At 43.8% G+C, this 14260-nt stretch overlaps 1 protein-coding gene across 1 annotated transcript; it reads left to right on the forward strand.

The window, feature by feature from the left end:
• Positions 1 to 1300: 1300 nt before the first annotated feature.
• On the forward strand, positions 1301 to 3197 carry LOC132259122 (extracellular serine/threonine protein kinase four-jointed). The gene has a single exon (XM_059756670.1). It carries the CDS (start codon positions 1301 to 1303, stop codon positions 2708 to 2710), a length of 1410 nt encoding a protein of 469 aa, XP_059612653.1. The 3' UTR covers positions 2711 to 3197.
• Positions 3198 to 14260: the final 11063 nt, after the last annotated feature.

The raw sequence follows: 14260 nt of genomic DNA on the forward strand, positions 1-14260 counted from the left end.
TTCGCGGTGTCAAGTGACACACAATTGGCCATTCTTGTGAAATTGGGACTATTTTGGGCGCGATGGTGCATCGGAAACCGTGCCACGTCGATCTCGCGGCGACAATGATCTCTATTGAACCATTAAAGAGTATCTCGTGAAGTCCAACACAACAAATTTACAAGTGTCGAATGTGTGGTGATCCCATGTTGCTTTTGGTTGTTTAATGCGCACCGTGGCGAGGAGTTTAAATTTCAAGAAAAATAAAGCCACTGGCATTCTGTGGCCGGTTGGATTCCCAGTTTTCTCGGCACGCATGCCGCTCTCGCTCGCACTCGCGGCGGCGTAGTGCTGGCCGTCTCGCCACCCAATCGATCCCCTTCGGTCCCCATCATATATGTAGCACCATACCCACTTACCTGTGTGTATTTTAAAAGCGCGATCGCCACTTTTTCATACATTTACATCTTTCTCTCTCACTATTTCACCGCTCTCGGCCGCTCTACAATTTTTTCTCCGCCACAGAACATCGTGTAAGAATGATCACACACTCGATCGCGCGCTGCATTGGTGTGCCTGATATTGGCGATCATCATCGTCTTTTAAACTAATGCGCGAACACCGATCAAATATCTCATTTGTACTGAAGTAAAATTTCAATATGACATCCTCTTCGCTCCTATTGTTCGGCCACAATGTCTGGAATGCAGACTCCAACCAGCTGGTTAAACAAGAATATCTCTTTCTGCCCCATGGCGATCGCAATTATGGTCAGACAAAGATCGTGCACCATCAGCGATGATCGTCATCGGCCGGGGTCGCCGAGATGCGAGATCCTCAATGATTCGGGATGCTGGAATGCGCCATCCAGAGTGATCCTCGGCCATTGGGTGTGAGTCAACTGTCCTGCATTCCTCGGCCGTGAGTCGGTGTGCGAGAATGATCCTCAGATGATGATGATGACGGCGCACACACGCTCAGGTGCGCCGCGCGCATGTGTTGGTGATGAGATTCTTATACCAGGTACACTGCAGCCATCCGACTGGCGAGTCAGTCTCACGCTAAATCTCGCACCGAGCAGTTGTGGATCGAGAGCTCAGCTCCGCGATGATCGTTCTAAATTTCACTGAAATCAATCATCCCACTTTCGGATTGTAGAGAGGACAGGAGTCTCTTGCGCTGTGAGTGATGGACTGTTGAGGTGCGTTTGTGAGAGAGATTTCGGAAGGAATTGTGCGAATTGTGCCAGTGTGATCAGGACTAGGAGAGCGCGTGGATTAGCCCTATGCAGATTTGCATGATGTGGTGAGGAGCAGCCATCATGCTGGACGTGAGATCGATTGAGTTGGGCGATCGGCAAGATTCAACCAGTGATATGTCATTCAGCAGGAAACGTTTTCAGCGACAGGCGTGTCTGTTGAGTGTGATGGCTGCATTTTCGCTGGGACTGGCACTGGGTGCCTTTGTACCTATCGGTCTCACGGGCGATCGTGACAGCAGGCCGTCGGCCGTGGAGCCGCTCGTCCGCGAGGACGTGCACCGGCGTCGCCTGCAGAAGTCCCTGCCCAACATCTACGTGCCAGTGTCCTTCGTGCAGGACGACAACGGGGACATCGTGCCCGTGACCGAGGAGCAGTCCGTAGAGTTCCTGCCCAGCGATCCCAACCTCGATCTCGAGGGGATCGTGTCGGAGGGCATCTACTGGGGCGCCAGAGTGGAGGAGCGCCTGCCCAAGGGCTTCGACGCCACGGACACGGACGCGTGGCGGGATTACGTGAGTGGCAGCTTCGTGGTGAGCCTGAAGCCGGGCTGCGGCCGCATGCAGAACAGGCTGGTGCAGTTCAGCGACGGCCGAAGGGCATGTGCGCGCTATCGGCAGAACACTGACCAGATCCAGGGGGAGCTCTTCAGCTTCTACCTCGGCCAGCTGCTCAACATGAGCAACCTCGTGCCCAGCACGGCGTCCGTGATCGACACGCAGTCGCCGCTCTGGGTCTCCGCCGCGCAGGACATCGCCAACGCGCAATGGAAGATCCAGCGACCGGTGGTGTTGACCAAGTGGGTGTCCGACCTGGAGCCGGCCGGCATTCCCACGCCCTTCCAGCCGTTGGACAAGCACATGAACAAGTTCGACGTGCGCAACATCACCCTGGGCCTGGACAGCCGCCCCCAGCGCGGCCTCATGGACCTCCTGGGCGCGCCCAAGAGCACCCCGAAGCCCATCCCGGCGCCCGGCCGCCTGGATCCCGTCAAAATGGACAGACTCGTGGAGCTGGCCCAATGGTCCGACCTGATAGTGTTTGACTATTTGATCGCGAATTTAGATCGTGTGGTGAATAATTTATACAACTATCAATGGAATGCAGATATAATGGCAGCCCCGGCACATAATCTGGCGAAGCAGAGTGATTCACAACTGTTGGTCTTCCTCGATAACGAATCCGGTTTACTGCACGGATATCGTTTACTGAAAAAATACGAGGCATATCACGGATTATTGCTGGATAATTTATGTATATTCAGGCGGACGACCGTCCAGAAACTGCAGCAACTCAGAGACGACGGCCCGGCCACGCGGCTGCAGCGCATCTTCGAGCAGAGCACCACGGACAAGGTGAGGGACATCCTCCCGCCGCTGCCCGACAAGTCCGCCAAAATCCTCATCGATCGCATCGATCGTGTTCTAGGCCAAGTGCAAAAGTGTCATGAAATGTTCACTGTGCAGAGTTGATGACTTTTTGCCCTGCGCGCGAGCGAAACATTTTGTTGTTTGTTTTGTTGGTGTGTTATTGTTGTTTCGGGATGGATGCAGAAAGATGATACAAGTGGAGGGCACGGAAAAAATTGCCCAGAGACAAGTTCGGTCTGGGGATGTGAACATGGAGTGCGTTCGAGATGTGAATGAAGAATTCTCTCTTCCCAGCCAACACGGAGGAGGCAGCGAAAGACAATTACTCAAAAGCGTAAAACATTTCCGATGGTATTTCTCATACTCAAATAATCTTTGCGGCCGCAACATGGAGCAAAAACGCGCTAATTATCTATGTAAATAGTAGTTAAAAGTAAAATGAAAAGTGGGAAGGAAGGAGGATGCGCGCAACTCCCAGGAAATATTGTAAATGGACTGTAAATTGTGATCGTCTTTTGTGTAATTTAACGTAATGTTCAGTCGCGCTCTTTATGCGATATTCAATATTTGACTTCATAGAAGAGGAAATTATGTATAGCAATGAATTTCAACCAAAAAGACACAAGAGACATGACGAAGAGAATGTTGATGTTCATCGCACAGCCCAAGTAGCCAAGAATGGTCCTTCTGACTACAGATTTTGATCTCATGTCACGAATATGACTGAAACTTCTAAATCTATCGAAATTATCGGAATCAATTATTCTCAATGTTTCTGTTAATTAACACTGATTGTCTACGAACAATCATGTTAATTGATACTCTTGCGACTCATCATTTTTATTTTTTCTTGGATGGCCTGCAGAATGTAAAAAAATGCATTCACTATGGCGAACATAGGAGAAGTGAAATACAATCATTCTTGGCTTCTTGGGTACGCATTGTGCAAATACGCGATCATGTCGAGTGACAGGCGTATCAGAGAATTTGTCGATTTCTGACAGATCTGTCACAATCTGTCACTGTGGCAGCAGAATATCAGTTATGTAAAGCATTTATATATATTTCTTAGCTCGTCCGCAATCGAAAAAAATTGCTGTCTGTGTGAAATTCCAAGAGACACCATATAATTGTAGATTTTAGTTATTTAATAACACTTAAAAGAATGGAATTGCATGCATAAATTTGCTGGAGGAAGGGGGAGAAGAAGGGGGTCTCGGAGCGCAAGAGACAGAGTCGGAGGGAGATAAAAAAGAGGCTCTCTTGATGTGTTATTATTGTATTTTGTGCTGAAGAGAACATGGGCATAGGATGAAAGGTACACACGGAGGAGAATATAATATTCGAAATCGTAAAACTCTTCTCTTCCTCGTGCCTTAGAACTTTACGGTCTGTTTTCATCTAATACATTTTAAAAAGAGACAACGAGAGAGAAGCTGAGACGCGAGAGGCCTTTTTATGACATGAATGTTAAAAATTATCTGCCTTTTTATGGAAAGTAGATTTATTATTGTAGGATATTTATGATACACCAGTCAGTCAAAGAGAGTTGATAGTTTAGCTAGCAGCATCTTTTGTGCACACAGCCACACGGCGCAAGACAAACCTCGCATACGGTTATTGATTCGGGACGACAAACACAATGAACATCATTTGGTTGCCTCAAACACTCCATCCATCGACATAATGCAAAACACACGCCACTTAAAATGGACACAAAAATTTCTCAAGTATCGCGGAGAGATGATGAAAATCCTCAACATCTCCCGAGGTGTCTCTCAAATATCCAGCAGTGCAGAACAGGGATCACTGCAAGACATCTCTGACTCGCTCTTTCACGGTCATCATGCATCTAAGTGGGTAAACAATGCCACAATTGAATATTTAGCGCTTCATTAACGATTTCATACTCATTCAGCGATCGTGAAATTTGACAGGAGAATCTCACGATGTGGTCAATGGACTGCCTTCGTGTCGGCTCGTGTGTCAAATTCCAAGTCACGAGAATCGCTGCGTTTCATGTCGCTGATTAACAGAAAAAAAATCGTTCAACTGAAATAGTGCAAAAAAGTACCGTAAAGTGACAAACCGACTTGATAAGTGGCATGAAATCACGAAAAACTGTCTCAAAGACCTCTTCAAACGCCCCACAACTCGCATCGCCGGTGCTCGCGTGAAAGAGACCATGATGGCCAAAGCCGGCGTGGATTCACTTAAGGCGATACAAATGTCCAAATATAATTTATAAATTGGCTGAAATATTGTGTGGCTTATCGGAATCGAATTAACGTGTGTTTTTTCACCAAAACACAAGAGACAACACCGCGAAGAAGAGGAAAAGCCACACTTTTCTGCCTTGTATACTTCTTCCTATGAATTCCTAATGAAATGCCGTGTTGCTCTTTTCGCGAAAACCGTTAATTCAAATTTTGCTCATATCTATAAGCCATAACCATTATCAGAAAATGGAAATTCTCTTATTCTGGTCGTTTTTTCCCCAACGCCATTGCCTTCTTGGCCGAAGAAATTATATGCAAAGTGGAGATGACGGAGGAGAAAACTGTTAAAACGATGACCCTCTCTATATATATTTTTTATTTCATATTATTTCAAGACTTTTTTTTTATATTTCTTCTGGCTGGAAAGATGCTGCGCTGAGAGACATTGGGAGAAGAATGAGAGATTCGTGAATGTAGAGAAGAGAATCCAACATTTCTCGTCCATCAAATCACTTTAAATACAATTTTCAGTACCTCGTAAAATATCACATCACGGGCCAGTCGAGGTGTCATTTTATTTGCCACATCGCAAAGTATATCATGTTCTGAGGCCACAAAATGATGTTTGCAATAATGAACATTATAATTTAACATTTGAATACTTTGAATTGTTTTTTTTTCAGTTTAGGTCAGAGTCTAGCGCGTAGAATTTGGCACAGAGACTCTTTTAGTTGATAATCAGTCTACTTTCTTTAAAAGGCTCACATTATTATCATTCGTGAACACATAGAGTTTCCATTGATGATATTTTGAATGATATCTCGAGCCTCAGTTGCAGAATTGAAAATGTAAATTGGATTTTAAAATTATCTATAATGTCAGATTCAAATTTGAAATATTCAGACAAGGGATTTTTGTATCTAGTATGTATCTAAAACACCCAGTTTGACGCACCGTGCAAAAATTAAACACTGGAGAAATAAGCACATTTTGTTCTTTCGTGTCTCCAGAAATGCAACACACATTGTCAAGTGACTATTTAAAGATTAATCGTCCTTCTTTTTCCACTCTCGCGCTCTCTTAATTTAAAAACTGGCACGAAATGGTCTGACAAGCGAAAATGCCTCACAAGACTTTCATCAAAAAATTGTCTTTCCCATTTCATGCTCGCGATCGTGTCTCATTCCTTTTGCCCATAAGTGCCATTATTGTGGAATAAATTGTGGACCGTTAAGAGGAGACCGTGCCTAATTCAAAATGAAATATATTCCTACGCATAGACATATGTCACTTCATTTTATTATTATATTGCACACACATTCCCAACCGGATGGCGAGAGGCATCGCTTGCCAATGTCTCGGGCGATGCAATTCAAGTTTTTCACGCGCGCAGGAGAGAAAAGTCCTCCTTTTGCGCGCCTCTCCTTCCGCGACAATGTGGGTACAATGTATCGGGCCTATTTAAATTATACGGAATAATACGCTTAAGTTTGTCACTAATGCACTCTGACGGTGGCTTTTTCGCCCGTCGCACTCTGTCTCGGCGCGCCCCCGGAGAAAACAGGAAAAGAAGTCAGCGCAAATCTTGCGAGACAATCTCTGATGTTTGAGATGTCAGAGAGTGTGACTGAAGAGCTGACTGTTTTCGAGAAATGTCCAAAGCTTCACTGAAATTTTGATAAGAGTTGATAGGAATTACTTAGCGATTAGTTGGAATTGTAGCATCGCAATCGATGATGAAGTGAAGAGCATTATTAGCATAGGAATTGCTCACGAGACAGCGACATAAATCACGAGAAAGAGACTTTTTAAGAGCAGCACCAAATAAGAAATTGGCGGAATGTTCCAATAGAAGTGGAGAAGAGGTGTTATAAAAAGGTGCAGTAAATCTTAATATTGACTATTTCGCTATTCAAATCAGATAATTGAAATGTTCCAATTGGCCTTTGACTTTTGTGAAACAGAAGCAGTCCTGATAAATTTATAGATCAATTTCTCTGGTTAGACTAAGGAAACAAAGATGACTTGTAAGTCATCAAGAATAAATAATGCACTAAAAATCACAGAATGTATAATTCATCATCGATTGCCAGAAGATGCACAAGTGTGAGATTAAGCGGTGTAAATTTGTAAAATAGTCATCTGAGAGAGATACAACAATATTTGTCATACGCACGAGCGATAGTGAAGTCTGTATTACTGTAAATAGTGTAATTAGAAGAGATCCTCTTAAACTATTATATAATGTAATTTATATTTGAAATAAAGTCTCGATCGAAAATGGAAATGTACGACCCAGTGAATATCTCAATTTGTTGCTCCGCTGGCTTCTTGGCGCGATGCTCGTTTTTGCCTGATGCCCAACGAGTTTCCAAGACATCTCGAGAGCGCAGCTCAATTCATGTGGAAATCCCTCAAGTCGGACCATCATCTAACTGTTTTCGGATACATCGATTGAACAATTAATTGGTGAATATTAAAATAAATCGCAGACAATTCATTATGAGCTCTGGGTGTTTGTATTTATCGCCCATCCAGTGGTGATCAAAACAACAAATTTGATATTTGAGCGCGAGAAGAGTGAGAGAGATTATTGAATTTTTCCTAGGTCCGAATCATTAGGAAGAAAAGTTGGCTCAATAGAGTTTAATCTCTTTCATTGTTGATTAATTGTTCAATATTAAACCGGTACAATCGAAATTGATTATCGCCATCTCCAGTGGGGCCTCTTGCAGGAAAGGTTGGAAAGGTGAAAATACAGCTGCTGCAGAGTAATTGTGGAGTGTTTGGAAAGGGCCACTTTTGCACTGAGAGAAAAAAGCTTCATCCTCGAAAACTGCCAAGATTCTCTGGTAAGCTGATTCGATTGATTTTCCTGCCAAAAACCACACACGAATGAGGACATCTAATGAAACAATTCATTCTCATTTTCCCCTAGACATTGTGGATTATCTTTCTATATTTGCACATGTCCTTTTTGGCTTGAAGATTCCTCATTTAACTCAGCCTTAGAAATTGCATAATTTCAAAACATTCTCCGGCAGAAACTTATTTTCATTGATTATTCCTAAAATACCTTATTGTTAAGGTGATCGTGAAATATTTCCTCTATAATCACATTCTTTAAATATAAAAATTCTCTATCAAACACTTTCCGTAAACATACGAAAACTTTTTAGTTTCAAAAGATAATTTGCTATTGATAGAAATCTAACAACCATCGTGAATTTCCAAGTTTCCTCAACTTGAAGCCTTGCTTTTTCTGAGTGCGCGTATTTCGGCCGAGTTGTCGGAGGGAAATGGCCAGGCGAATCCCTCGAAATGGCTCCAAGGAAGAAGTGATAGCGAGAGAGACGATCGGAGAGTTTGATGACCCACTCGATGGATGATCAATGCACAAATCATCAATTTGCATAATGATCCACCCCGATTTTTCTCCATGTAATGCACCACACAGCAATTTTCTCGCTATAAATTCCAATGTCCTGAATTACTATTATTATATTCAAGTTTTATATCGACCTTTTTCGCCGTGGACCAGCGCTTGATTGACTTCTTCAGGTGGACGCGAAGGTAGGCCGCACCGGGGCCATGCTCGTCAGTTGCGCCAGTCAAGTGCATGAGAGACCAATGGCATGGGTAGTTGGGAATCTTGGGGAGTGATCAATGTGGCAATAAATTACCCCCTTTTGCCACAATTCCATCATCTCGGCATCTGGTGATAAGGATCAGGCCGCGGCAATTTTCTCAGCAATCGCGCCCAGATGATCGTTTTCCACCTGACTCTGAACATCTCCAGCGGCCAATGTCAGGCCGCCGAGTATACTTTCTAATGGAGGCTCAGCACTAAGAATACTCTCACGCCAGATCACTCGCCTGATCTGCCGACAAGATATGCCGCCGATATTGATAGAATGAGAATACTTGTGGAGCACACGGTTTCCCAGATAAAATGCTCCACCTTTCATCAACAGTCGGCCAGTTTCCAGAGCCGTTTAAGGACACTCTTCCAAGGCGAAATATTTATTGGCCATCAAACTCTGCTATGCAAATCCACGAGAGCGGGAGACGTGAGGAAAATCCCATTCGCCCAGCGTCCTAAATCATCCACTTCCGGATGCAATTGAGGCTGTCCGAAAGCAAATACCGCGACTCTTCCTCGTGTAAACCTCATGGTTCAGTGGCCAGCAATGTGCATTCCCCCCTCATTAATATTCCGAGATCATTCCATTTTTTCCGCGATGTGGGAATGCTCCTGGGCTGGTTGCTCGTCATAAATTGTCATGCACTCCACCATCATTACTTGCCACTCCAGCTGGACTTTGCATAGCGCGTCCGCGCGACAAGGTGTAATTTGAAGTAACGAATCACAGAGGAGATCCAATCTCTAGCCTCCTTGTGGGCCGCATCATCGGCAGATCTCCAAGAGTGACACACAAGAGTTATGATACGGTTTTCACGCACGGCTAGAAAATGGTCGCGATTAAGGTGCATATAATTCAGATCAGAGGCAGAGAGGAATGCCGCACACTCTTCGCCCCTCGTGATCATGTCACCATCAATGCTGGCCGCGCGTATTCAAAAAAGGTGATTGCAAGTCTTCCTAGGCCATAAAAGTTCTTCAATTAGTCGTTGCCACTCTTTCCCACCTTTTTTCCCTGCTCGCATTCGCCAAACGGTCAAATTGCCACAAGACGAGTTGTAATTGCACAGCATTTGAGTATTTTACCGACGACTTATTCACCTAATTAGTCACCTATCGATCAATTTGTTCCAATTTTTCACCGTGCACGCAACGTGAATTACATTTCCATGCGCGCCAGCAAAAACCACAAGACTTCCTTGAGAAATTACCCGCAAGCTCGCGTTATCATAGTCTTTTTTCGCTCACGCACCGCCACTTTTACGTGCCACAGAGCACTCATAGTCATTACGGAAGGTGACGACAATGCTATGCCCATTGGATATGGCTTTTTTGTCCAGCGGATCCGCTCTTGCTCGCATCTCTGAGGATTCTCTGCACACGAGCGATCTTTGGCGGAAGAGAAGCAGAAAGTGATGTTATGTTGCTAGTAAAAACGTAGAGAAGGTGAAAATATAGTTAGTGATAAATCCTCCATATTAATCAAATGGAAATTTGAAGTAAATTTTATGTTTTAGTGAGAATTTGCTATAAACTCTTATTATAAAGTTCAGCAACTTCCTAACTAACTCATAATAATCTTGCTTCTCTAGTAGATCAGAAAAATATTATCCACAAAAGTATAATAATGAACCAAAAACTATCCTTTTTTAAGACATTTTTCCATTCATAATTATACTTATTGTTTTACTGTTCAGTTGCAACTATAATTTCTTGATATCTCCTACTGAAAATGCATTGAAAACTTTAAGAGAAACGCAAAAACTTTACTTTAAAGGCAAATCTAAGTCTATACTGAATCAGAAACTAAAGTTCCCACCGGATAATCTAGGACCTATCACAAATCAACTTTCAAATTCATAAGTCAGCTTTTACGTAACATAATCAAAGATTGCATTTTTATCCAATTAAGATCACTTGACACATGTACACTAGAGTCTACACTTGAGTATTATTCACGTATTTTGTCATTTTTATGCCAAATGCCGGAAGCATCAAGATAGCAATTTCGTCTATTGCCGAGATAACTTTGTCCCTTCCATCGTCTATTCACAATTGTGAGAGAAATGCGATAAAGCGGCGAAAAATTCCATTTGTTGAGCATTCATGAATTCCAATGCATATCGAAGTGACAATTTTCTGAGAAATGGACAAGGGAAGTTTTTATCGTGCCGCACAAGAGCTTTTCGCGTTCACGAGATTGTGAGGGAAATACAGAGTGCCCCGGAGAGGTGGTAATTAACATCTCGGATAGTGGCTTGTCTATAAAAGCTTACAATAAGCTTATTACATTTGGATCAGTCTATTGAGGCATGAAGTGACAACGCGCAGAGCATGTCAGCGGCAAAAAGTGACTCTAGCGAGACAGAAAATATGCGCTGTGGCATTTTCGAGACGGAGAAATAATTGCACAAATCCATAAATAGCATTTATGTAATTATTATTTTATAATAAATATGTTGCACGGAGATGAACTGCGCCAAGATGGATCACATCGCAATGTCGCGCTTGACAATTTCACAAAGAGGCCATTCTTTTTCGCTCGGCGCGAATTTCAATTGCACCAGACAAATCAGCATGTGTGATATTGTAATCAAGAAGTGCTACAGCACATATCAAGTCGTGCGCGGGGCGATTTCCATCTTATCATGGGCGAGGAGCTGCCAGAAGAAGAACCATCCCTTCGAGTGCGCAGATGGGCTTCGATTGCAAATGTGCAATTTGATCGCACTCTCTCCCCTTTCGTCAGCGACCATGCAAGTGCTTGTGCGAGGAGAGAACATACAAAATTGAGGCAAAATTGAGGAGAGACGAATCAAACGTCCCCACACAGTGGCTATAAGAAGTTCTTTGCTCCGCCCTGACTCTTCAACGTCTTATAATACATACACAAGTGGCACATTCATATTTATCCGCATGGTAACCATCCGTGGCAAGAGCGCGCCATGCAGAACCGCGATCACTTCCAACCATGTGCCTTTCCCAGCGATATAATTACAATATGTACAGAATCTATGTAATGGCATTCCCGCCAGAGAGTGCCAGGCGAATAGCACACTCTTCGCGGGGGGAAGGAAGCCCGGCGTGCTGATGGACACACATCAGTGGTCGCGCTGCGGCAGGAGGGCCGAGAAAAAAGGCAGGGGACACGCTGGAGAGAGCATTATCGTGATGGCGGGCAAATTAATTGTATGCGAATTGATGCAACTCCCATTTGCCCGGCGATGGCAGGCCCAAACGGAGGCAGAGTTGCGCGGAATGCGCGATTAAGACATCCGATGACGATGGCAGCGACGCTGAGATCAGTTGCTGAGATGGTTTCGCCTTTCACTGATAACGCGCGGGGCGCAAGGGGGAGATAATATGGCTGAAATCTGTACATCACCTCCACAATTCATATAAACACATCTTAGAAAAGTCTTCGAGACTACTATTGGAATAAAATCATAGTGATATTCTACCAAATTTTATTTTTTTTACCCTCAACATCAACTGAAAAGTAACTGAAAACTAACTGACAAGTTTATAACTGAGGTTTGCAGACAATATTTTATGATCTTGTTCCTCTAATGACGCCTTTGAATAACTTTTGCATCACGATCTTTGAATAATTCTGAGTGGTCGTAAAGGATCTCAATTAGAATCTTTCTATCGTCCTTTCTGACTATATTGTCTTCCCCTTGGCGGGAAGCTTCACTGAGAGGAATCTCCGAAAATCCCTCTAATGCACGCTCTCATCATCGCAGTGGCATTTGCAGAATTCCGCCCGGAGAGAATCCACATTATAGCCTGTGTGGCAGTGGATATTTACACAGATGGAGGAAGAAAGAGGAAATCACAACGAGCTGGTAACTAATTATTTTCAGTATCGATTTCACACCAATTCATGGCTTGATTTAAATAAAGTCATAATTTACGTGATTTTATATTCAGCGCAAAATCTGGAAATCCAATTCTCTCTCCCGAGACGACACCTCGAATGTCCCATTTGCGTTGGTATTTGAATGTTGGCCGTGTATTTCCCCTCCTTTCCACCATCATCGCGCATCCACCAAATGTCTCTCTGCTTCTTCTCGCCATTCACCTGTGTCTCTCCGCTGTCCTCCAACATTTCTACACATTCCAAAATGACCAGCACGATCGCCGTGCAGCGCACTGTTCAGTGTGTAGTTGGGATGAGACATGTCCGCAGGAGAGTCAACTATGAGTGGCATCCTGTTGTCCGCAGCGAATAAGAACAAAGTGAGACATACATTTAGTCATGTCGAAAAAATGAATGACTCCGAAGGGGAAAAAGGCCGGATTTAGGCACAAAAAAACCGGACAATAAGGCCAGGCTCGGATCGATGTGGGTGTGATTCTCAAGATGACCGATCTGTTTGAGTCCAAATCATCCTCCAGCAATTCTCAGAAGTAGAAGAATACTCAGAAATGCTCGATATTATGCATCACTCAAGAGATTTGGACAAAGTTCGCAGAGGTACATTTAAAAGGCAGAAGCATCACATCAAATATCGAGTTTGAAACACTTGCGCTTCTTTCCGATTGAAATATTTGTAGAATTTCTATAATCAAATACTTTTTAATTGAGACAATCGCCATGGTTTCATTCCTGACATTTTGGAAGAATTAACTAAAAAATGAGGTTTTCCGATAAAATCTCAGACTAATGACTGATAACATCTACTGAAGTATCTCGATGCAGACTTTCGAGGAAGAGATAAGAAAATTGTTGATAGTAAGTGATAAAATCAAAGAAAAACTTTTGCTACTCTTGAGAAACCTATTTTCGACTTCAACTTGATTATCATATTGATAGAAATTACTCAATGCTCAGATCACTTCTCCGTCCTTTCTGGAACGCATGGACACTTCTGAAACATCCCACCGAACTCAGGAACTCAGCCAGTTGCAATAGTCGTGGTTCCTCGAGTAGCGCTCAGTTGCAGTGCTAAAAGTCATGTGAAACACCACGACGGAGTCCAAATGCACCAGCCAAGCAAAAATGCTCCAGCAAATGTTACGGACAATGTGAAAGAACAAACACGAGGCGCGCGGACTGGAAGATGGCCTGCCGTGGGGCCGAAGAAGGTGAGCGAGTGCAGATTGTCTCGGCGATTTGGCTCAGCCAACATGACACAGAGAGCAAATGGGACTCTCGGCGTTCGCGGATGACGAGTGGATGATTGAAATGAAATAAAATGGAATTTTGCTTTAATGGTGAAATAACAAAGGCCACGGAGACCGCCATCCTCAGCAATTATCAACTTTAATTAGAAGCGATTATGATTGTTCGCCCTTCGCGTCCCCGCGCGCGCGGCCCATTTAACAGGGCACCGCGGAATTCTTCACCCAACAAATGACGACGAGTATCACATATTTAATGCAGAAATGCGTCTGCATTTCTCTTGAGAGATGTCCTCTGGTCCTGAGTCCCTCGCTCTCCCCCTTTATTTGGCCATAAACTTCCCCGGTATGTCCGAAAGATTGTGCAATTAGTGCAAAAATGACGAAAAAGTCATCTCCCGCGAAATGATAAATACTCGGAAAATTTCTCTTCCTTCGATACGCATCAGCGTCTTTTTCACCAACTCTGATTGGCAATTTCTGAAATGAACTTCAGGTATTTGACTCGTTTTGCGACGTTCTTCTCTTGGCCGCAACTCCTCGTCCTCCGTTTTCATTCTCATGGAAACAGACTCTAGCCGAGTGGACGGATCTATTCTGTGAATTTGGTGGCTTTTCTCCCAATTCCACGACACATTCCTCAGCGATCGTCCATCACCAGAC

This window comes from Phlebotomus argentipes, unplaced genomic scaffold, assembly GCF_947086385.1.
Source record: "Phlebotomus argentipes unplaced genomic scaffold, Phlebotomus argentipes genome assembly scaffold_18, whole genome shotgun sequence".
Taxonomy (NCBI): domain Eukaryota; kingdom Metazoa; phylum Arthropoda; class Insecta; order Diptera; family Psychodidae; genus Phlebotomus; species Phlebotomus argentipes.